This window comes from Perca fluviatilis, chromosome 8 (genome assembly GCF_010015445.1).
Source record: "Perca fluviatilis chromosome 8, GENO_Pfluv_1.0, whole genome shotgun sequence".
NCBI lineage: Eukaryota > Metazoa > Chordata > Actinopteri > Perciformes > Percidae > Perca > Perca fluviatilis.
Window position 1 is genome coordinate 6,964,165 of NC_053119.1, and position 21,587 is coordinate 6,985,751.

A 21,587-nucleotide genomic window follows, 5' to 3' on the forward strand; every position below is an offset into this window, starting at 1 on the left:
GTATGTTGTGAGTAAAGCAACTATAGAAATGCATCTGTATTTTGTGTCAATGTCGTGACCTCAGTATCATTTTGCCAACCCACTCCTTTAATTCTTAATGCATTTAATTTTAGGCCACCACTAATCATATCTTATTTATCAATGTTAAAGATGGACCAGTTCAACACTTTATTTGGGGCCACAAACATAATGAAGTTAGGAAGAAGTAATGTTTAGTTAACAATGATAATAACAATTCAATTTTTTAAAGAATATATGTCAACTGCTGGGACAGGTCAGTTTTTCATTAATAAATCAGAAGTCATGATGATAAAATACCTTAATTGATGAATTCATTAGGGTATTGTTCCTGCATTAAGTCATGCATGATATACTATTAATCCTTGTACTCATAGTTCATGAAGTACTACGTGAATACATGCATGATTTTTCATGCAAGAAGTCATGCGTGAATTGATGATAATTCATGTACCATTATTATAAAGTGTTACCAACTAACGCACAACAATTCGTATGATATCCTACGAAATTACGGCGGCCATGGGCCGGTCACATGACAACCGGTCACATGACAGTTTAGCGGTCTTTACAGTTAACTTTAGCCGAGAAAAGGTCACTGTGAATCGGGTACAGAGCACTGCAAGGTAACGGAAAGGTAAGTTCAAGCACCAAAACAACTAGTTAGTTAGTTACAAATAACAAGGTCACATGAGACACAGCCATCTTCTAACCGTATACATACTGGGAACTATATTCTCAGAAAGGCGAAGCACTGCTACTCTCTGCTTCTCAGGTGCTGCAAGCATATCACTCCGTCCAAGTAGCAGAAGTAGCACTGCTTCGCCTTTCTGAGAATATAGTTCCCAGTTTATATACGGTTAGAAGATGGCTACAAAAAATGGACGTTGCCTTGTTCCTTTTCCATAAAAATGTTAATTATTGAACTTCACCAATTTCCAAGGTGCATGAGAAAGTTCAAGGCCTGAAGAGGCCAAAACTGCAGCAACACATACAGGACATCTTTATTTTTAGACCTACTGTAACAATGAAGCACTAACAATTGCTGCAGATTTACCTCTCCAAAAATAGTAAATTGTAAAAATTGTGAACTTCGAGTGATCCAGTCCTCCAATTAACAATGTCTCATGTTGATTTCATGAATGCAGTAAACACATTCTCACTCTCCCATCGCGTAAAATACGGAGGCTTGGTCATGTGCCTTCGGCGTTTGTTATTCACGCTAAAAGTCTCCTTTAGCGTCCGGACGGTTGACTTCCTTTTTGATGCTCTGGGTCGGGACGTACTGACTGAGATGCGGCACAAGAACGGGACAGTTAGGTTTCCACACAAAACTCTTTAATTTGTTGTTAGAAGAAAACCTTTGAGATGAAACACAGATGAACTTGTGTTCTCTTTTAATGAAAAATATGGATCATACTGGCAGAGAAAACAGAGACGGTTGGTGAGTTTATCTCCTCCGGCTGATGGAGACTGAGATGAAATAAGGCAATGACTTACAGACACAATGCATTCTGGGATTTTGTGTACATAACCTACAATAACTGAAGGAAAATTCAACGCCACTTTCTCATAAAAAAAGATTTATAAGTTGTAACTAATGACTCTATTGTTGTTTCTTAATGCTAATCCGCCATGGCACTTGATGAGTCTTTTTTTTTAGCTCTTTTATTCAGCTATCTGACATTCTGATTATTAATAATTAGTCTCGCATTGCCAGACCTTCCTCCACAGCACTGCGGAGGAGGGTCTAGCTAGTCCACACAGCATTCCGGGATGGAAGAACAACGTGCTCTGGTTTATTGGCATTTCTTTAAACCAATCACAATCGTCTGGGGTGGTACAAAGCACCGGACGGAGCCACGGTGCCTCTGCAAAATAGCCCCGGGAAGGAACTTGTTTTGGTGGAACGTGTGTACGTTCAAAAGTTGTTTTAGTCGTGCAACAGAAAACTCCGATTGGACAGATAGTCTAGCTAGCTGTCTGGATTTACCCTGCAGAGATCTGAGGAGCAGTTAACCATAGTCCTCACAAATCCACCGGAGTTCAGAACACCAACACAAAGAAAGCGGAAGGTAAAGGACATCCGGCCGAAATTTTCGGCGGCAAACGGAGCAATCCCGGAAGTGGAACGTCGTAGATATGGACTAATTAATACTAAACATTTTTAGCTGCAGACATGAGGGATTATTGTAAGAAACAATACTAATATTTAATTGCATAAATAACCAGCCAAAGGATTCTTTTCACTATCCAGCAAACCAAAAGTTTAGCAATTATTAGTACATTATTCATTAACAAGTAATGTCACCGTTAGTTACAACTTATAAATGCTTTATAAAGGATGAATTATGAGTAAGTGGTGTAAAAAAGCTTTGAACAGCAGCGATGCGTTAAATAAAGGGTTTCTACAAAGATACAACATATAAAAATTGTTAAATATAGAACTTTAGGCTTCTCAAAATACATTTAATGCTCCTTCCCCCCCCCCCCAAACAGACATGACAGCTTAGCTTCTAGTGTGAAATGGTTTGCCGGTTGTTTCATTAAAACCTACCATGACTGCATGTTGTCCACATGTGGCACCGGAGAATGTAAAATCTGACTGAATGCATAATGTAGTCCGGTGGAGAAGAGCCACAGATCACTCAGAATCCTGCAGCTTTTATGATGAAAACGTGGAAACTTTGCTCACTGAAATCTAACATCTTGGAAAATATCCAGTGAGCATCAAGAGAAAGCCTTTCGAAAAAGGTAAAATGCTTTTATTACATCTGGCACATTCTAACAAATCTAGAATGTGCCAGATGTAATAAAGGCATTTTACCTTTGTTGTAGACGAGTGCCTTGAATTTTTTCTTGTTGCACACTGGATTTATTCATGCCCTCCTACCAAAGAACAATGTCTTATTTTCACAAAAAACTAGTTCCAATATTAAAGTCAGCCCTGTCTCCTAAAAATTTACTTCCCGTACAACGAAATTGCATTGCCAATTGCGTTTCGAGGGATACGTATCTCGTCCAGGATTACATTGGTTTTGGACGTATCAAAGAAAACAAAAACTCCGGCTCTCACAGATAAGTAATCTTCTTATTTAATGTGGATTTATTTTACGAGATTTTGCCGACATTAAATAAGAAGATTCCTGTGACTGCCATAGCTTTTCTTTTCTTTGATCTTTGTCACTGATGTGCACCTGAAACACCGTCTAAGATTTGGAGCTGTACCGGCTACTTTCTGTTATATTTTTGGCGTATCACAAATAGGTTTCTAATCAATGTTAACGTAGACAGCAGGTCAGGGTGAATGGATGTGTCAAAAAAACACCATTTCACCCAGGAGACCGCTGTTCGTGTCCCATGTGAAACCAGGAGTCAAGATCGACTTTTTTACGTAACGTAATTGACTTTACCTATGTATACGTTCCTAAATTAACTTACAGACATACCTATTTTAACTTAGTCTCGCATTGCCAGACCTTCCTCCACCGCGGCGCTGCAGAGGAGGGTCTGGCTAGTCCCAACAGCATTCCGGGATGGGAGAAAAACGTGCTCTGGTTTATTGGCATTTCTTTAAACCAATCACAATCGTCTTGGGCGGCGCTAAGTGATGGACGGAGCAACGGTGCCTCTGCAAAATAGCCTCGGGAAGGAACTTGTTTTGGTGGAACGTGTACGTTCAAAAGTTGTTTTAGTCGTGCAACAGAAAACTCAGATTGGACAGATAGTCTAGCTAGCTGTCTGGATTTACCCTGCAGAGATCTGAGGAGCAGTTAACCATAATCCTCAGAAATCCACCAGAGTTTGAAATGCCAACACAAAGAAAGCCCAAGGCAATGGATATCTGGCCTAAATGAGTGAAATCTGGCGGAATTCCCGTCGGCAACTGAGCAATCCCGGAAGTGTAACGTCGAGGATATAGGCAAATTTTTAACCCAAACCATAAGCTTTTTCTAAACCTAACCAAATTGTTTTGTTTCAATTCACAATTTTAACCACTTAAAACAGCGACTGTTTCAACACGTGCGCCGGCCTTTTGGAAAATACGTTAACGTAATTGAGAATGCAGTTTCGTTGTATGTGGACATAATCTTCTCGGAGACCGGGATGGTTTTTGTTGGACGTGGACATAGCATACGTCCTCTAGGAGGCGCCGTATTTCATTTTCTGTCGATCGATTAATCAACTAATCATTTCAGCTATACCTTTACCTTTTTTTGATGTTTTGTGTGCAAACATCTTGATTTGTAAAGTAACCACAGTTGTCAAATACATGTAGTGAAGTAAAAAGTACAATATTCCCTCTGAAATGTAGTGGAGTAGAAGTAGGATATTCTGTAAAGTAGCATGAAAATATAGTGAAGTACCACTACTCTAAACTTTTTACTTAGGTACAGTACTTGAGTAAAAGTAAAGTTACATTCCACCACTGATTTTTTTTTCCTGCCCTGGTTGACTCTAATCTTGAAAATGTGTCTTCAGTTTCTGATAAAAATGCACAATGTTTAATGTTGTCATCATAAAAATGCCTCATTAGTTTTTTCACCTTCTCCACCCGACTGATGTTTGGCACATGAACATCTGAACTGTCCCGACAGAAACATCGACAGCTCTCCTCACACCGATACATGTTTTTATCATTAACTCATGTACAATTTTACTTTGCTCAGTTAAGTCACTTACTGTGTAATATCACAATGTGTTTGTTTCTTTACAGAGATATGTTTATTTTTTTTTTAAATGTCTCATCGTCGGCTCTGTTCATCTTTGGTCTGTAAAAAGAAACAGAGTTTGTTGCCAAACGAAAAAAAAATCCATACAGCAGCTCGTCATAATATTCCCTCTTTTTTTTTCAAATCTCCTGGAAAATAAACACAGTTTTTTTTCCTCCAGAAAGAAGAAGAACTTCAGGCTGGAGTTTGCACAGTTCGCCCAAGCATGAGGCAGGAAGTGACGACGCCCCGGCCCTCGGCTCTGTTAGCGGCTGATGATTGGTGCGCTTGGTGATGACGGATGGGCGATGGACGATGGGAACCAGTCTCTCTCTCTGCGGAGTGTGTGTCCTCGCCGCCGCTGTCAGGAGACCTGGAGGACACAAATAACAATCCGTCATAACAAATCAGCTACACGAGCCTGATGACGTCATGTTTCAGTACGAAAGAAGTTGTGCAAATGAAATAAACAATTTTAATACGAGTGAGAAAATCCATCAAAATGTGCTTTTTTCTTGCTAAACATCATCAATACATTTATTTTGACAGAACTAAGACTCAAAATGTCCAATGAACACTAGTCTCGCATTGCCAGACCTTCTTCCACCAGAGCAATAAACCAGAGCAAGTTTTTCTCCCATCCCAATATGCTATGTGGAGTAGCCAGACCCTCCTCCGCTCCGCAGCGTGTGGATGGTCTGGCAAAGCGAGACTACCCGAAAACAGGTGACTTTGAGCCGGGTACAAAGCACCGCAAGCTGCCGGTCGTTTAAATTTAGTCCACAAAATATGAGCATTTTGCCCCGACGAAAGTTAACACTAGGCACCAAAATGATTAGTTAATATTAGGAAAACGATGGTGGTTTGTATTAAAACACTCCTAAGGAACACGCCTTTCCTGGGAGAAAGGCTTTAGTTTTCCCCGGAAAGGGAACTCCGCTCTCTGGCTTTAAAGTCCTGTATGTTAACGCCCCCCCATCCACCCAGACCTCCTCCCTACGTGGCCAGCCATGTTCTTATACAGCGGCCGTCAATGTGGTGAATACAGCAACAACAAAAAAACATGGAATGCTTACGAATTACAGTGCTTACGTTTTCGTAGCTTTTTGAACGAAGGGGAGAGAACAGGCTGCCCATAAAGGTACCACCCTAGTGACAACGCCATTTTGTACCTATAAGTGAAAAAAAAAATCCTTTCTTCCTTTAGTGAAAGAAATAAAAGACAACTTCAAATTGAATTTTAGCAATTTATTTGAGCCCTTAAAATAGTCATAAATTGTAATCACACGCTATCACAAACATGCAATGTAACATCCAAAGATAAAATGTATTGTACCTTCAAGGAACATTGTGATTTTTTTTAAGGGAACATTTGCTATGTTTGTACCTTAGGGAACAAAAATGGACATGCGTTGTACCGTTTTTTGTGTTGAGTTAATGTAGTGAAGTGAAGTGAATGGAAAACTAAAATATGTACCGTTGACTGTTTTCAAGTTTCAGTCAAACAGAGTTTCTATCTGAGCAGAAAACAAGGTGAAAACAAGCAGCTGCAATCCTTTTTGTTCTAAAAAACGGTTACAGGACATTTGGTCTCTGAATTTGCATCGCGCCGTGTTCACGTTCAAAGTAAATAGGTGTCCTTCTCTCCAAGGAGAATTGGATTTCTTTCTGATTGAGCAGACTGTGATTTGTTCCTCTGTCTTTTGCTCTCCCGGTGTGACCGTACCAATAAATTCAAAGTACCTCGGCAGGTTTCAACCAGCTAGAGAGGAGGCTTCAACACACAAACACACACACACACACACACACACACACCAACATACAGAAACATGCAGACAGGTAAAGTCACACACTCTGTTCAAGGACGGTTATGTTGAGAAAAAAAAAACAGAAAGAACTCCAGGCGAGCCGATGCAGCGAGACACAAATGAGTTCTGCTTGCTGCTGCAACGTCTGATTACACCTTTGCAACGGCAAATTACACACTCGCTCCGCAGACTGTAATGATCATGTATGAATGTGAGAAATGAAATGTTCAACGCTTTCAGCTGAAAAGCTGAAAAAAACAACAGCAGCAGGGTTTAACCTCTTCAACTCCAACCTAGAAGCTACTGCGGCTCCATCAAACTCACACAACTTTATTTTATATCCTGGTGAAGATCACAAAGTGTCCAAACATACCAAATCTGCCGAAAGACTTTTCATTAAGTTCATTACTCCTCAGCAAATTGCCTTGACGAGGGCTTAACTTTGAGTTCAACATCAGGGGGGGGTTGTTGAGGTCTCCAACTATCCAGGAAGGTTTATACCTTTTTAACCTTTAAACCTTTAAAAAAGTCACACACAAAAAACCTCCAGAGAGGTGACAAAAACGTTGAAAAAAATGTCTACTTTATCAAAAATAAGCAAAAAAAAAAAACATCCAAAAGAGCAACAAAAACTTCAGATGAAGGCCAGTTTTTATTATTGGGGGGTTGGATTAGATCATCATCTTGTTGTTAGTTACATCAGTTTAAATCACATTACTGCTTTACAACAGCCTTTAGATATCAGTGTGTGTGTGTCTCTGTGTGTGTATGTGTGTTTGTCTGTGTGTGTGTGTGTCTGTGTGTGTGTCTGTGTGTATGTGTGTCTGTGTGTCTGTGTGTCTGTGTGTGGGTGTGTGTGTGTTTTATCTGCTGTTCCCATGATAAATACTGCAGCTGGCAGTAAACTGGAAAGCAGGCGGCCTTGTTTCCGACATAATTGCTTCATGATGAATTGCGGCTGGTGAAGAGAAACAATGAGCCGCGTTACTATTTATTTCACTTCCAAAGCAAAAATACAAAAAAAACAAGCCAGAAATCGTCTCATTAATATTCCAAAGCTTCTTAAAATATTAAATCGAACTATAAATTCATTTTTAAGATTCCCAGAGCCGACAGATGTTTAAAAGTCCTCCTGAAAAATTACAGTTACAGGCTCTGAAATACACAGGTGAGTTTTTAGCAGTCAGTCTGACCGGCGGTGAGATGTTTCTGTCCGTAACGTCAGATTTGGTTTATCAAAGACGCTAGCACAGCAAGACAGTACAGAAAACAAGCAGAGCAGAGACATCTATAACTATATATCTTTAAACGTTACAGTTATGGCTGAAAATCCCTCTCTGACGCACGGCAATGCAAGTGCAGAACAGCCAACAGGAACGCTCTCTCTCTGAAATGACCTGGGATTGGCCAAAGTCTCCCGTCACGGCTATATTATCTTAGGGAGTTTTCACACCTAGAGTTCGTTCGCTTTGGTCCGAATCAGTTGATGAGTTTGTAAACTCTGAGCAATTTCCCATTGGTTTGGTTTCTTTTCACACCTGGAAAAATCCAAGAGAAACCAAAATTCAAATTCAAAACAACTTTATTTATCGCCGTAGGGCAATTCTGTTTTTAGCCTACCAGTCGTATAAACAAGACAAGACAACACTTAATCAGGCATACAGACAAGCAGAGAAACACTGTCAATGACATCATATTGCATAAATATGCGTCATTACAAATCACGCAAGAACGTCCACTTCTCTTATTGGTCGGATGTGTCTGGGGGCGGGAGCAAGAAAGTAAATACAGGAAGAAAGTTCCTGTGTTCTGAAATAGTGCATATTTCTTGCATATCTCCACGGTCAAACCGGCTCATTTCATTTAAATAATCCGACATTGTTTCGCGAGCGACCTTACTACGTCTGCTCTGGTCACCGAGACTTCGCTCTGCTCTGCCGGTGTTTGTCTCCAACTTTAGCGGCGGCTGGTTTGACCCCGAAGATGCGAGTGACGGACAGCGAGCTTGACCGCAGTCTATTTCTGTGAGAGAAACACTGCAAGCTGCTACAGTTTGCGTGTTCTGCCGCATCGCAGATTGCTAAACACACCTGACTACAGGAGACATTAGCTCAGACTTGCGGAGTACTCTTACTCCCAACTCGTTAAATACGGACGCTTGGTCAGTGTCTCTCAGCATCAGATACGATGCAATAAGCACCCCTCAGCATATGTATTAAACTCCCCGGGCGGAGCAGCAGCTCTGATGACGTAGTATTAAGAGGGACAAAGGTAGCGAGTAGTATGAAATTCCGCGTGGAGGGATTGGTTGGGGTGGTGGACGGGTCAAACAACACAGGACTTTCATCTAGGAGACCGGGGTCCGTGTCCCGTGTGTCACAGAAACGTACATTTTATAAGCCCACCCACGATGTTTTCCTTAACCTAACTGCGTCAAAAGTGATGCCAATAGTCCCGACCAAGTGAGTTTAGTAGAGGTGTGACGAGATCTCGTCTCACGCGAGATTAAAATATGACGAGACTTCTCGTCGAGGTAAGAATTGTCTTGCGATATTGGTCACAAGTGCAGAGCAGCCGCAAGTCTAACCTGGTTGGTCTGATAATCAGTCCCTCCAGAAAAATGCGATTATGCGATCGCATAATTCAATGCATAATCAGCCAAATATTATTATATTATTATTATTATTTTATATATGTTATATTATTATATATTATTAACAATTTTTGAAAGTCTTTTGTATCTTTTATTTCCCTCTGTTTAGACTTTTACTTTTATTTTTACTTTAATATTATATTATTTGTATATTTTTGTATCTTATTTGTTTACTTATTGCAATGACTGAATATCTGTAAACTATTTTTGGAAATGAAGTTTAAAAAAAGCAGGGTGTTGGGGGAATAACTTTTTCTTCTCTTTTTCATCAAACCGCAGTTTTTGCAAGTTCCCACAATTTCATCGCATAAAATTGCATAAATATCATATAGCATATTCCATTGCATTTTTTAAGAAAACGTGCCGCATAATCAAGATTTTTGCCCGCAACAATCACAAAAAAACTCTGCGTTTTTCTGTAAGGACTGGATAATACATCTGGCTTTGAAGATGAGTCTGGCTTGGACCTCTTAATTAGCATAGAAGATCCCCCGCCCGTTCCCCAAAGTTGACTCCGAGTTCACTTTTGCAGAGCGGTAGCGGAGTTGCAATTGTACAAAGCTGCCGGTAAAACCCAGCAACGTTACCGGGTTACGGTCTCTCTCTCTCTCTCTCGCTCTCTCTCTCTCTCTCTCTCTCTCTCTCTCTCTCTCTCACCCAACACACACACACGGACTGCAGTGTGCAGTTCAGTGTGGCGCTGACTCGCGCAGATCACTCTCTTACTCGGTCTTTTCTTTAAATGAGTCGGAAGCAGAAAGCAAAACCTAACTTTACTTTTAATGATATTGAACAAAGAGAAATGTTCTCCCTTCGTCTTTAAATGGTAATAAATCAATACAAGAGCAGGGTGCGAACTACGGGGGAGCTAGGGGGAGCTCGGCTCCCCTTAATAAGACATGGGCTCCCCTGAAAACGTGATTTGTGAAATTTTGGGGGGTCTCTAAAAATATTGACAATGTGTCATTTTGACGTGCAATTTCAGTTTTGTGTAATGTGATCATCGTGGATTATTATGTGTAAAACTGCAAAAATATCATTCATGCATGTCGGCGATTTGAACCTAATTCACTTCAATAAAGATAACTATACATGCTATTCTTGTTATGAGCATCAAGGCGTGGCGGCGCAAATTCAACTCATGTTTAGTACGCGTTAACCATGATGTTAACTCAAAGATTCGTAGAAAAAATATAAATGTTGGAGGCCATTAATCGGCGCACAAAGTCCTTGAAATCCATCCACATGGCTGTTTGTTAAGGATGGAAGCTTGGGGTGCGTCGCTAAGGTGTAATTGAACGGAGGAGTTATGGTATTCTTCGGTAGCCTGAGTTTATAGACTATTTGTGGCTGGCTGTTGGCTGACCTATCTACTCCTGTCGATAAAGTATGATAGGGTAAATCCTGTATAGTGCATACACTTGTAGCTGTTCTGTATCTTTGTAAGTCATTGTAAGTCGCAAGTGCACGACCTCCCCGGCTTGGAAAAAAAGTGGGCTCCCCCGAAGGCCATGGTATAGTTCGAACACTGTACAAGAGCAGCCTTCCTGCTTGTTTACTGCTGCAATGAAACGCTTGGTTACGTTGTAACCTTGTTTCTCTGAGTAAAGACTATTTTTTCCAGTCCTATTTCTTAATTGAACTTTTCTTTAAAATAGCATTGAAATCTCATCTCGTGCTCGTGAACCCAATCTTGTGTCTCGTCTCATCACACCCTTGGTGTTTAGATAAAGCGTGTTTAGATAGGACGCTAAAGGAGACTTTTAGCGCCAATAACAACGCCAAAGGCACCTGATCAAGCATCCGTATTTTACGCGATGGGAGTGAGAATGTGTTAGAAGCACACATACAGTAGTTGGTGCAGTTCGTTGTCGGATCACGTTTCACCGCAAACGAACCGCTCCAGAGTTTGTTTGAAAGCGTACCAAGACCACCTCATCAAGCAGGTCTCGGTACGCATGTTTGGTCCGCTTTTGGTGCGATTTAACCGAACTACACAACGCTGGCGTGAAAGCGCCCTAAAGCCTGAAAACAGCCAAGATGAGATACAGAAGTCTATTTTTCGCTCAGACCAATTGAATTATAACATGCTGAAAGATTGGGTAACACTTTACTTTAAGTTTTCTACATAAGAGAGACATGACACTGTCATTAATACATCACACTCACATGACACATGAACCCTAACCCTAACCTTAACCATAACTTGTCATGACAAAACCGAATGACACTTACTAAAAGAAGCGTTATGTCATAAACGTTTATGACTGTTTATAATGTTTATGACACGTTCATGACAGTGTCATGTCACTCTTTTTTTCGCCCCCAACGACACCAAAAATAAAGTGCATACCACAGCTTTATTTTGACGGTGAAATGGAAATAGCATCCATTTTGGTACGTAAAAGGAGCATAAATAAACCTAGAGAGAAAGGACAACTGGCTTTCATCAGACCATGAAGGTCTTTAGAAAGCCTCTCCATCCATCAGGGTGAAGACAGACTGTGTGAAGGAGCATCACCCAGACTCATACACCAAAACGACTAGTTAAGTTCAGGAAAAAGATGGGGCGTTTGGATTAAAACACTCCCGAGGAACGAACTAGCGTTTCCTCGGTGAAAGTATTTCGTTTTTGCCGCGAAATGAACTCTGCGCTCCGATTTGAAAGTGCTGCGTTTTATGTTGACACCACGTTGAGCTATTTCATTTTGAGATGACTTTCCATTGAATATTGAAGTGCATAAATAAGTGTTTTGGCATGCCACAACTATAATCCTCGGTATTAAAAGGGTGATTCAATTTTTGCATGTTGTGTTTTGTTGTGCATGATCTAAAAAACACTGCTTTTTTCACAAATCTCCCCCTGAACGTATGTATTTTGTTACGTAAAGGGAGCATGGATAAATCTTGAGAGAGAGGACAACTGGCATTCGTTTAAAAAAGCCTCTCCATCCATCAGGGTTTAGACATCAGACTGTGTGAAGGAGCATCGCCCAGACTCATTATATACATCTCTAATTAAATCCTCTGCACTTTCTGTACGTCATTGTAAGCCTGTAAAACCTCCTCGGGACTAATTTGAACGTCATTTGTTCCTCTGATCCTGCTTTCTGAGCTTTAATGAACGCTCGCCGCTCTCCTCGTGTAAACACAGCGGCGTTTCGCGTCGGTCCACCCACTTGGCGCTGCGTCTCTGTAATTTAATTTGCCTCACAGCAAAGCAATCACATCTGCTGTCCTTCATTAGCAGATTGGCTTGGGTGTGTGAAGATCCCTTTTAAAAAAAAAAAGATTTTCTCAAGCCGGAGGCGGCAGACGCAATAACTCGCCGCCATCCACCCACCAAATGAAGATGAGAGTTGAGAGAGTTTCAGTGTGTCAGAGACGTTCATCAGCTGAAGCTCAGAGGATCAAACATCTTCTCCCAGCATCCTCTGCTTCCCGGTTGAGTCCATCATGCTGTTATTTAGCTGAAATGTTCTCAATATCAGCATTAAAATAAAGATTAATGATGTATTTAATGTCAGTGAAATGTACAGGTAGATTGAATACCTGCTAGGCATTGCTGCCAGTGCTGATGTGCACTCTTTCCTACCTTGTCCTGCAGCTGCTGCACAACAATTTCCCCTCAGGATGAATAAAGTTCAATCTAAAAACAGTTATAAAGAAGGAATTAATGCATGGGTGCACAAAGCATGGGGGCTCTATTAATTAAGGCTGTTTTTCTGTTGCCTTTAGTGTCTAGTTTACAGAATTATCAAAAAGGAGCAACCTCTACCTCACCCAGTAAGAGCGATCGCCCCATGTTGGCTGAGTCCTGCAGCGGCACGGGTTTGAATCCGACCTGCTGCCCTTTGCTGCGTGTCATCTCCCATCTCTCTCCCCCTTTCAAGTCTATCCACTGTCACTTCATAATAAAGGGGAAAAGCCCCCAAAAAATAAGCTTTAAAAAAAAAAATATATATATATATATCAAAAATATAAGTAAGTATGTTGTTGCATTTTAAAGTGGGTATATGGAAATCCTGGAGCTTTTTTAGTGGGTATACCGCGTATACCTGCGTATCATGTAGACTACGCCACTGCGTGTGAAACCAAAAGTTAATGTTGACCTAAGTTTAACATACTAAACTAACGTCAGGTACGTAAGTTATGAAAAAAAAACATAGTTATTTAAATCCAAACTAAGATGTTATCCTAAACATAAACAAGTAGTTTTAGTGCCTCAACCTAACTGGACCGTTGAAAAATGGTCCTGACCAGGAGTCCGCATGTGACGAGTTCGGACGTGAGAATGTGTTGCCCTTTATTGTTACTTAATAAAAAGGCCTCTATTAACTCGTCAATTCAGTGTTGTAAAACGTGAAAACTTCCAAGGTACTGAATACTTTTTACACCAACCAAACCTTTTTTACCTTTTAAAGATTTGTTGATTTTTTAAAACGCAGCTATCTTTCTTCAGTTCCCTGTCATTGTCTGTTTAACTGAAGACTGTTTTTAATGTCATAATGAGGCTGATTATCTGATTATGTTTCATTTCAAGAAAACATGCAAGAATTAAATCCCCCTTTTAATACCTTGGATATTGTGCCATATCACCCAGCCGTGCCCGAACCCTTAAATATCCAATGGAAAATAATCTCACAATGAAATAGCTCAACGTGGTGTCAACATAAAAATAAGTGAAGTCTATTTATTTAGCAGTTTTTGCAGGAAAAAAAAATCACAAAGTGCTTCACAATAAATTGAAATACAATAAATAGAAGAGATAAGAAAACAGAGACACATAAAATCAGACAGCCATAAAAGGCATTGTCTAACTAAAAGCCTTCAACTGCTCTTTAAAAGAATCAAAAGAGTTTGAATACTGTAAAGGGAGCCACAGTGCATCCACAGCCTGGGTTTAAAATGACCACTAACATCTGCCCTGATGACCTCAGACTCCGGGAAGAAGTGTGACGCTGCATCAGGTCAGACGTATACTGTAAGAAGAAGCTTGTCCGTGCAAGGCTCTAAAAGTAAGGACCAGATTTTAAAATGAATTCTAAAATGAAATGGTAACCAGTGAAGTGATGCTGAAACAGGTGCGATGTGCGCTCTTTTGCTCGTGTGAGTTAAAGGCCTCACAGCGCTTTCAAGCCGGAGAGCGGAGCGCTTTTAAATGAAAAATTTTCAGTTCCATTTTGCAGATGTCCTGAAGTGTTGCAGCAGTGTGTGTGTGGGTTTCCTCAGGAGGCCGAGAGGCGACGATCCAACGCTCCACCTCCGACTTGCATGACGGTGAGCAGCTCCTCGCTCTGCTATCCATTTTTCAAACAACAAGTTCCCACAGGAGGAGAAGCTCCTCAGACAGGGCAGAGAGGAGGAAGCTTTTTGTGAAAGTCAGCGGCGGTTTGACAGCCTTCATTATTCAGAGAGCGGACCATCTCGTCTCAAACCGACCAACCAGAACGCCGGACAGGAGGAGTGAGCGGAAGGGTTCGGTGTTGTTGATGCAGGACGATGCCCGTCAGCTTTGAGAGGAAAAATCTCAGCTCTGACGTACAGACAACCAGTTACAGTCGGCTTCCTGCAGTGGTCTGATTTCTTAAACATCATGTAAACTTAGCCCTGGTTTCTGTAATAAAAGTTAGGGAGTAAAGAAATCCGATTTTATCTCATCTCCCCATTAAGTGGATCTTTGGGTGGAAATTGTTATTGTCAATCGCTGTTTCCAAGTTCAAAGTAGGGGTGCAAATCACACTTTTCATCAAGATACGATACCGTATTGATTCTTTGGACAACGATACAATATTTACTGATATTAGAAAGTCTGCCACGATACGATTTCTATTTGATTCAATTCAGGGGCCTGCAACCGATAAGATACATACCGGTACGTAGGCCCATTTAACACAATCAGTTACATTTATATATATATTTACAAAAAGCAACGAAAATATTACTATTAGTAAGCTCTTCCTGATATTTTCAATGAAAAACAAACTACTCTATATACTACTCTATATTTGTAAGAGAAAGAATAAAATAAAGTGGGAGTTTCAAAATAAAGGCGCATCTTAAAGATGACGATATGTAGCCTATCAATTTCACTTTGATGATATTAGATCGTTGAGGATTGTATCGATATATCGATCCAGATCAATCTATCGTTACACCCCTAGTTCAAAGATGAACTTTCAAGCTCAGTTAAACACGTGAACTAGCAGGCGAACTACCACAGCACAGTTTACAGGTGAGTTTTGATCAGAGTGCAGGCTGCTGCAGAATCACAAAGCAGAAACCAGGAACTCTCGCAACTGATCCACCTGCAGGTTTTTCAATAGGCCGTAATGAAACATAATCAGATAATCAACCTCAATAAGACAGTCTTCAGCTAAACAGACATTGACATGGAAGTGAAAGAAGATAAAGATCTGCGTTTTAAAAATCAACAAATCTTGAATGAGGATAGGTTGGTGCGATGAGGCTGTCTGCTCCGTGAAGAGGCTTTTGAAACTACTCCAGTTAATCAGCCGCTGTGAAGAGTGACGACAGACGGAGAGGACTCATGGGTAGCAATTATTCAATCAACGTGCACACACAGACACACACACACTGTGATTTTAATAAGGGCCAGCAGCATCCTCGTTAGATGTTATTATGTTATTCAGATGCTGATGTTAAAATCAGATTCTTGATTGAAATTAAACACACGGAGGGAGTAAAACACGCCAACTCTAGAACCAGTTTTTTTAATTTATTTTTGGGCATTTCTGCCTTTATTGGATAGGAAAGCTGAGATATGAAAGGGGAGAGAGAGGGGCGACGACATGCAGGAAAACCGTCACAGGTCGGACTCGAACCCTGGACCTTCTCCGTCGAGGAATAAACTCTGCATATGTGCGCCAGCTCTACCAACTGAGCAAACCGGCCACCTCTAGAAGCAGTTTTATTCTAATTTTGTAACAGTTCCCTTTAATAATATTAACGTTAATATTTCTGACTGTGTGAACTATAAAAACATAGTGTGTGTGTGTGTGTGTGTGTGTGTCCTTTACACCCACTGCTGTAATAAAGAGTCACACCACAGAGGAAAGTAATATATCTATGTCTGTGGGAGCGATGTGGAGAGGTGGATGATAAAAATAAAATCCAACAGTGTGTATCTGCACACCTGCCTTCCTCACAGTGACCTCGCACCAATTTTACTCTGCCTGGAAATCTTTAATTTAAATCTAAAACCGGTCTTTCTGTTAAGTTAGTAAAAAGGTTCACCTTAAATTTTGTCTGTTTAAAAAACATGTTGGATGAAGTATTCATGTATGTATGTAGTTATCAGTAAAAGGTACTTAAAGTATGAAAAGTAAAACTGCTCATTATGCAGTATAATGTCAAATCTACAATATATTCCTCTGAGATCAGTGGCGGCTGATATTAGCATTGTCTGCCATCATGTGCAGTTTGCTAGGTGGCTAGTTCACCCCTACAACACTAGCCTAGTCTATTGCATGAATGAATGAACGAACGTACGAACGAACGAACAATCTAATGAAACGATATTAAACTCGAAGGAGGAAATGTGGGAATAAGGTTAAACTGAAACAAGAAATGTGGTGTATGAAATGTATGATGAAAATTGGCTAGCAATTTCGCCAAGCATTTATCAATTAACGGTCTAGTTTCGAAGCACTGAAAAAAACTGTAATGCACTGAGACGCTACGGGAATGTATGAGAAGGAAATCGAGTCAGTCGACCTGCTCTATTTAGCTGATTCTGAACGAACTCGTCTTCGAGATGAACGTGTTCTAACGCATTTTTAGTACACAATAGTACATATTTGACCATAAATTTGTTGACATTTTAGGGGAAGCCAAGCTTCCCTTGCAGTCTTAAAGAAATCGCCTCTGTCTGAGATGTAGTGGAGTACAAGTAGAAAGGAGAAGAAACATGAACAACTCAAGTAAAGTACCTTGAATTTGTACTTGAGTAAACTGACTTACTTACATTCCTCCACTGGTCTTAAAACAATAATGAGGGGCCTGTCTGTAAAGTGTAAACTAGTCTATATCGATGACGTTCCACTTCCAGGAATGCTCCATTGTCGCCAGAAATTCCGCCGGATGTCCCTCATTTCGATGTCCATCACCTTCCTCTTTCTTTGTGTTGTAATTTTAAACTCCGGTGGATTTCTGAGGACTATGGTTAACTGCTCCTCAGCTCTCTGCAGGGTAAATCCAGACAGCTAGCTAGACTATCTGTCCAATCTGAGTTTTCTGTTGCACGACTAAAACTACTTTTGAACGTACACATGCTCCACCAAAACAAGTTCCTTCCCGAGGCTATTTTGCAGCGGCACCGTCATTGTGTCCGGTGCTTAGCGCCGCCCAAGACGATTGTGATTGGCTTAAAGAAATGCCAATAAACCATCCAGGAATGCTGTGTGGACTAGCCAGACCCTCCTCTGCAGCGCTATGGAGGAAGATCTGGCAATGCAAGACTATGTGTATACCAACAGGATATCAGTCACAGGTTCAGGTTCAGCCCGGTCGGGGTGTGCTCTCACCGTGGTGGTCTTGACTCGGCCTCCTGGTTGCGTGCAGGTCCAGCCCGACTGATTGACCAGGAGACCGCAGCCTTCATCGTCCAAACACGGAGACATCTCGCACCACTGTCGAGTCCACACGATACCAACTGAGGAGGAAGAGGAGGAGAGACAGAGGAGTTTATTGGTTTCATCTTCATTTAATTATGTTTGCATTATTTGTTTACATCTCTCAATGACTCACTGTTGTCTGACCCAGTTCCTCCTGAGTGTTGTCAAACTTTCACTACATCCTCCATAAATTATGATTTCATTTTAAAGACCTCATATTGTGCTCATTTTCAGGTTCATAATTGTATTAAGAGGTTGTACCAGAATAGGTTTACATGGTTTAATTTTCAAAAAACACCATATTTTTGTTGTACTGCACTTTGCTGCAGCTCCTCTTTTCACCCTGTGTGTTGAGCTCTCTGTTTTAGCTACAGGTTTAGTACCTAGATAAGGACTACTAGCCAGTCAGAAGCAGAGTATGAGGGTGTGCCACGCTAGCAGCTAGGCGAGCATTATAACGTGTTAAAAAGTGACGGACGTTAGTCTCTGAAGTAAAGGCTGGACTACAACAGAGCTGTTTGGAGCAGTTTGTGAACAGTGTTTTCTGTTGGAGATGGTAAGTCCCTTTGGGGAGGACTTTGGGCTTTTTCACTTTGTAAACCTATAACGTGCACAGAAAAAGATATATAACACAATAAGGGGAAGGGGAAAAGCCAAAAAGCCTAAAATGGACACATTAATGTTAATATTTTTTACTGATAGTATCACAGAGTATTGCAGGGTGGCTGTTTGGAAGAAAACGTTAATGAGACTGAACTATTTAAAAAAAAAAGTTGTAATATTTAGTAGTTGCAATGATTCTAAAAATTAAGAGTGTGTTCAATAGTCCATTTTCTTTCTAGTAAACATTCATAGTATTCTTGAAAAAGTATAACTTCATGTTCACCGTTTCTTGCAAAAATACAACTTAAGATATTACTTCTTTTATAATTACAATGTTACGACTTTGTGTTCTTAAATAATACAACTTTAGAAGTAATTTTTACAGAATGAGAAAAAAGGGTTCTCATAAAAAATACGCCTATCGCTTAACTTAGTCCTGTCACACACCGGAACACAAATGCAGACCAAACTCACAAAACTTGCCAGAATTGCAGCTACCACAGGTTGATGACCATAAACCACAAAATAGATGCCATTAAACTGAATGGAGAGGCACTAGAAGAGGTGGACACATATGCATACCTGGGAAGCGTTGTCTGGAAAGATGGAGGTAGTGACAAAGACATACAAGCAAGAGTAGGGAAGGCAAGAACAGCCTTTCTAATACTGAGGCCAATATGGAACGCAAAATACATATCCACAAATACGAAACTCTGCACCTTCAACTCCAATGTTAAATCAGTTTTATTATATGTGGCAGAAACTTGGAGAACTACAAAAGCATCAGCTCCAAACATTCATTAACAGATGCTTACGACACTTCCTGGAAATTAACTGGCCTAACACAATTACAAATGAAGGGCTCTGGCAAACCACACAAAGAACACATTGAACCCCAAATCAAAACGCAGGAAATGGGGCTGGATCGGGCACACCTTAAGAAAACCACCCTCCAACACAACCAGACAGGCCTTAACATGGAACCCACACGAAAAAGAAAGCCAGGAAGACCAAGAAACAGCTGGAAAAGGTCTGTCGAGGCAGAACCCAAGAAAGCAGCAACATCGTGGAAGGAAGCAGAGAAGGTCGCCCAACACCGAACCAGCTGGAGGAAGTTCATGAATGACCTATGCTCCCCAAAGAGCAAAAGGGTTTAAGTCAAGTATCACTTAACATAACATTTTGCTTAAAATTACTATTCTAATTATATTACCTTCATGACTTTTTCTTGAAAACCACACTTTATTCTCAAAAATGTATGACTTTCTCTATTAGTTTTATTCTCTTCAGATTGTGACTCTTTTCCTAAAAATATGATTTTACTTTGGTTAAAATATTCCATCTCTATTCTTTAAATCTACAAAGGAAATGGAGAGGAGTGAACTCACAAATCAAAAAACCAAACTAAACTCAGTCCAACATCAGAGGAATGATTCTGTTTACTGTACACACCTCCTGTTCATCACACTCAGCTATTTATAAAGAAATAGGACATTCACACAACCACATTTGCATTTTGTGGCACCCTGATTGGCCCACAGAGAGAAAGGAGGGGTGATGAAGAGGAGGAGGAGGAGTGTTTTGAGGAGTTTAATTGAGCAGGAAACCGCTAACAAGAAATGAACAGAATCACAGGACGTTCAGTGGGGTCAGAGATATCCTGACTTTTAGGCTACATTTACATTGCTACATTTTGGTTTTTAAGCCAAAAGTGTTTTTATCTCCAGTAGAAGAACTAATTTAAACTAACACGCCCAAACCGCATATCTCATCAACATTCTCGTATACTGGGCATGCGCTTGCCGGGGTAAACAGGAGGCAGCATGTATACTCCACCTGTTGCTGGTAGTTGCCATGGTAACGTTTGTAGCTTATGGCGTTTTTCCATTACATGGAACCTGCTCGACTCTACGCTACTCGGCTCGACCGCGGTGCCCCGTCCTCCATTTTCCATTGCAGATTTAGTACCGCCTCATCCTGAGGCGAGCGTGGCGGGTCGTCATAGCGATGCCGCAGGAAACTGCCGTGGCTTGGTAGCGTTGCATTTCCCCCCGACTCATTTCCTGGTTCTCCTTCTCCATAAACAACTTTAAATCAAGGAGAGGGTTAACTTTACCTGCTCCAGATTTCCCACCGTGGTCATAAAGAACAGAGGAGACACTTGGTTTTCTCTCACTATGACTCTAGTCGTTACTCGCTCCGAAGTTAATCACCGTCACTCTCTCACTTCTCCCTCGCTTCACCACACGCACGCACACACACACACATATACACACGCACATGCCGGCTCGACGCACACACCAGCGCACAAGTATACACATCAGGCCACTTGCTAGGCTACGGCTACTCTTGTTTCAAAGGAAGCTGGAGGCAGCAAAAAAAAAAAACACCACTGACTAAACTATTTAAAAATGGGGAGTTTGTTCAGGACACCCCCGTCTGTCGCTAGCAATGATGACGCAGTGATTAGTGACCAATCAGTAGTCTGCAGGTTTTCCCGTCACCTTTTGGTATCTCCTCAGCTCGCTTGGAACCTCGACGGAGCTGGTACTAAAAAAAGTACCTGTTAGCAGGTACCAGGGACTTTTTTTCGTAATGGAAAATCCAAAAAGGCGAGTAGAGTCGAGGCGAGTTGAGCAGGTACCACATAATGGAAAAACGCCAATAATCTCAGAAAACGAGACGTCATGACCCAATCAGGCGACGAAACGTTGGCGACGGTGTCGGTGTCAAGGGTCTCCGTTTGCGGCCGTTGAGACTACAACACAACCCTGCAGATTCTAAGCCAAAACGGGGTCAGAAGTGTTTCCAAATGTCTCCGTTTTTAGGGACTCTGAAACGCCAGAGCAGTGTGAATACGAGGTGTAAACGTAGCCAAAAATATTCGTTTATAAACCAAAATGTAGCACTGTAAATGTAGCCTAAGGCTATGGCAACTACCAGTAATGGGAGGAGTATACATGCTGCCTGTGGTTTACCCCGGCACACGCATGCCCGGTATACGAGAGTGTTAATGAAATATGCGGTTTGGGTGTGTTAGTTTAACACACTTGTGTGCACGTAGATCGCCTTTGGTTCAAAACTCTTGCTTAAAAACCAAAACATAGCAATGTAAATGTCGCCTCAGTTCCAAGCTCTAAAAACAATGGATCCTACA

The 21,587-nt window shown here is 41.0% G+C and overlaps 1 protein-coding gene across 2 annotated transcripts in view; it reads right to left on the reverse strand.

Annotated features, from left to right (window-relative positions):
- Positions 1-4,759: 4,759 nt before the first annotated feature.
- The window catches only part of LOC120564807 (chemokine-like protein TAFA-5), a 61,699-nt gene continuing 44,871 nt past the window's right edge, over positions 4,760-21,587 (reverse strand). The window contains exons 3-4 of one of the 2 annotated variants that reach the window (XM_039810073.1): positions 17,738-17,865; positions 4,760-5,103 (exon numbers count right to left, since the gene is read on the reverse strand). In XM_039810073.1, coding sequence (XP_039666007.1) covers positions 5,095-5,103; positions 17,738-17,865 — 137 coding nt within the window. In that variant the 3' untranslated portion in view covers positions 4,760-5,094. The remainder of the gene's footprint in view (positions 5,104-17,737; positions 17,866-21,587) is intronic. The other variant, XM_039810072.1, reaches the window with a different exon arrangement.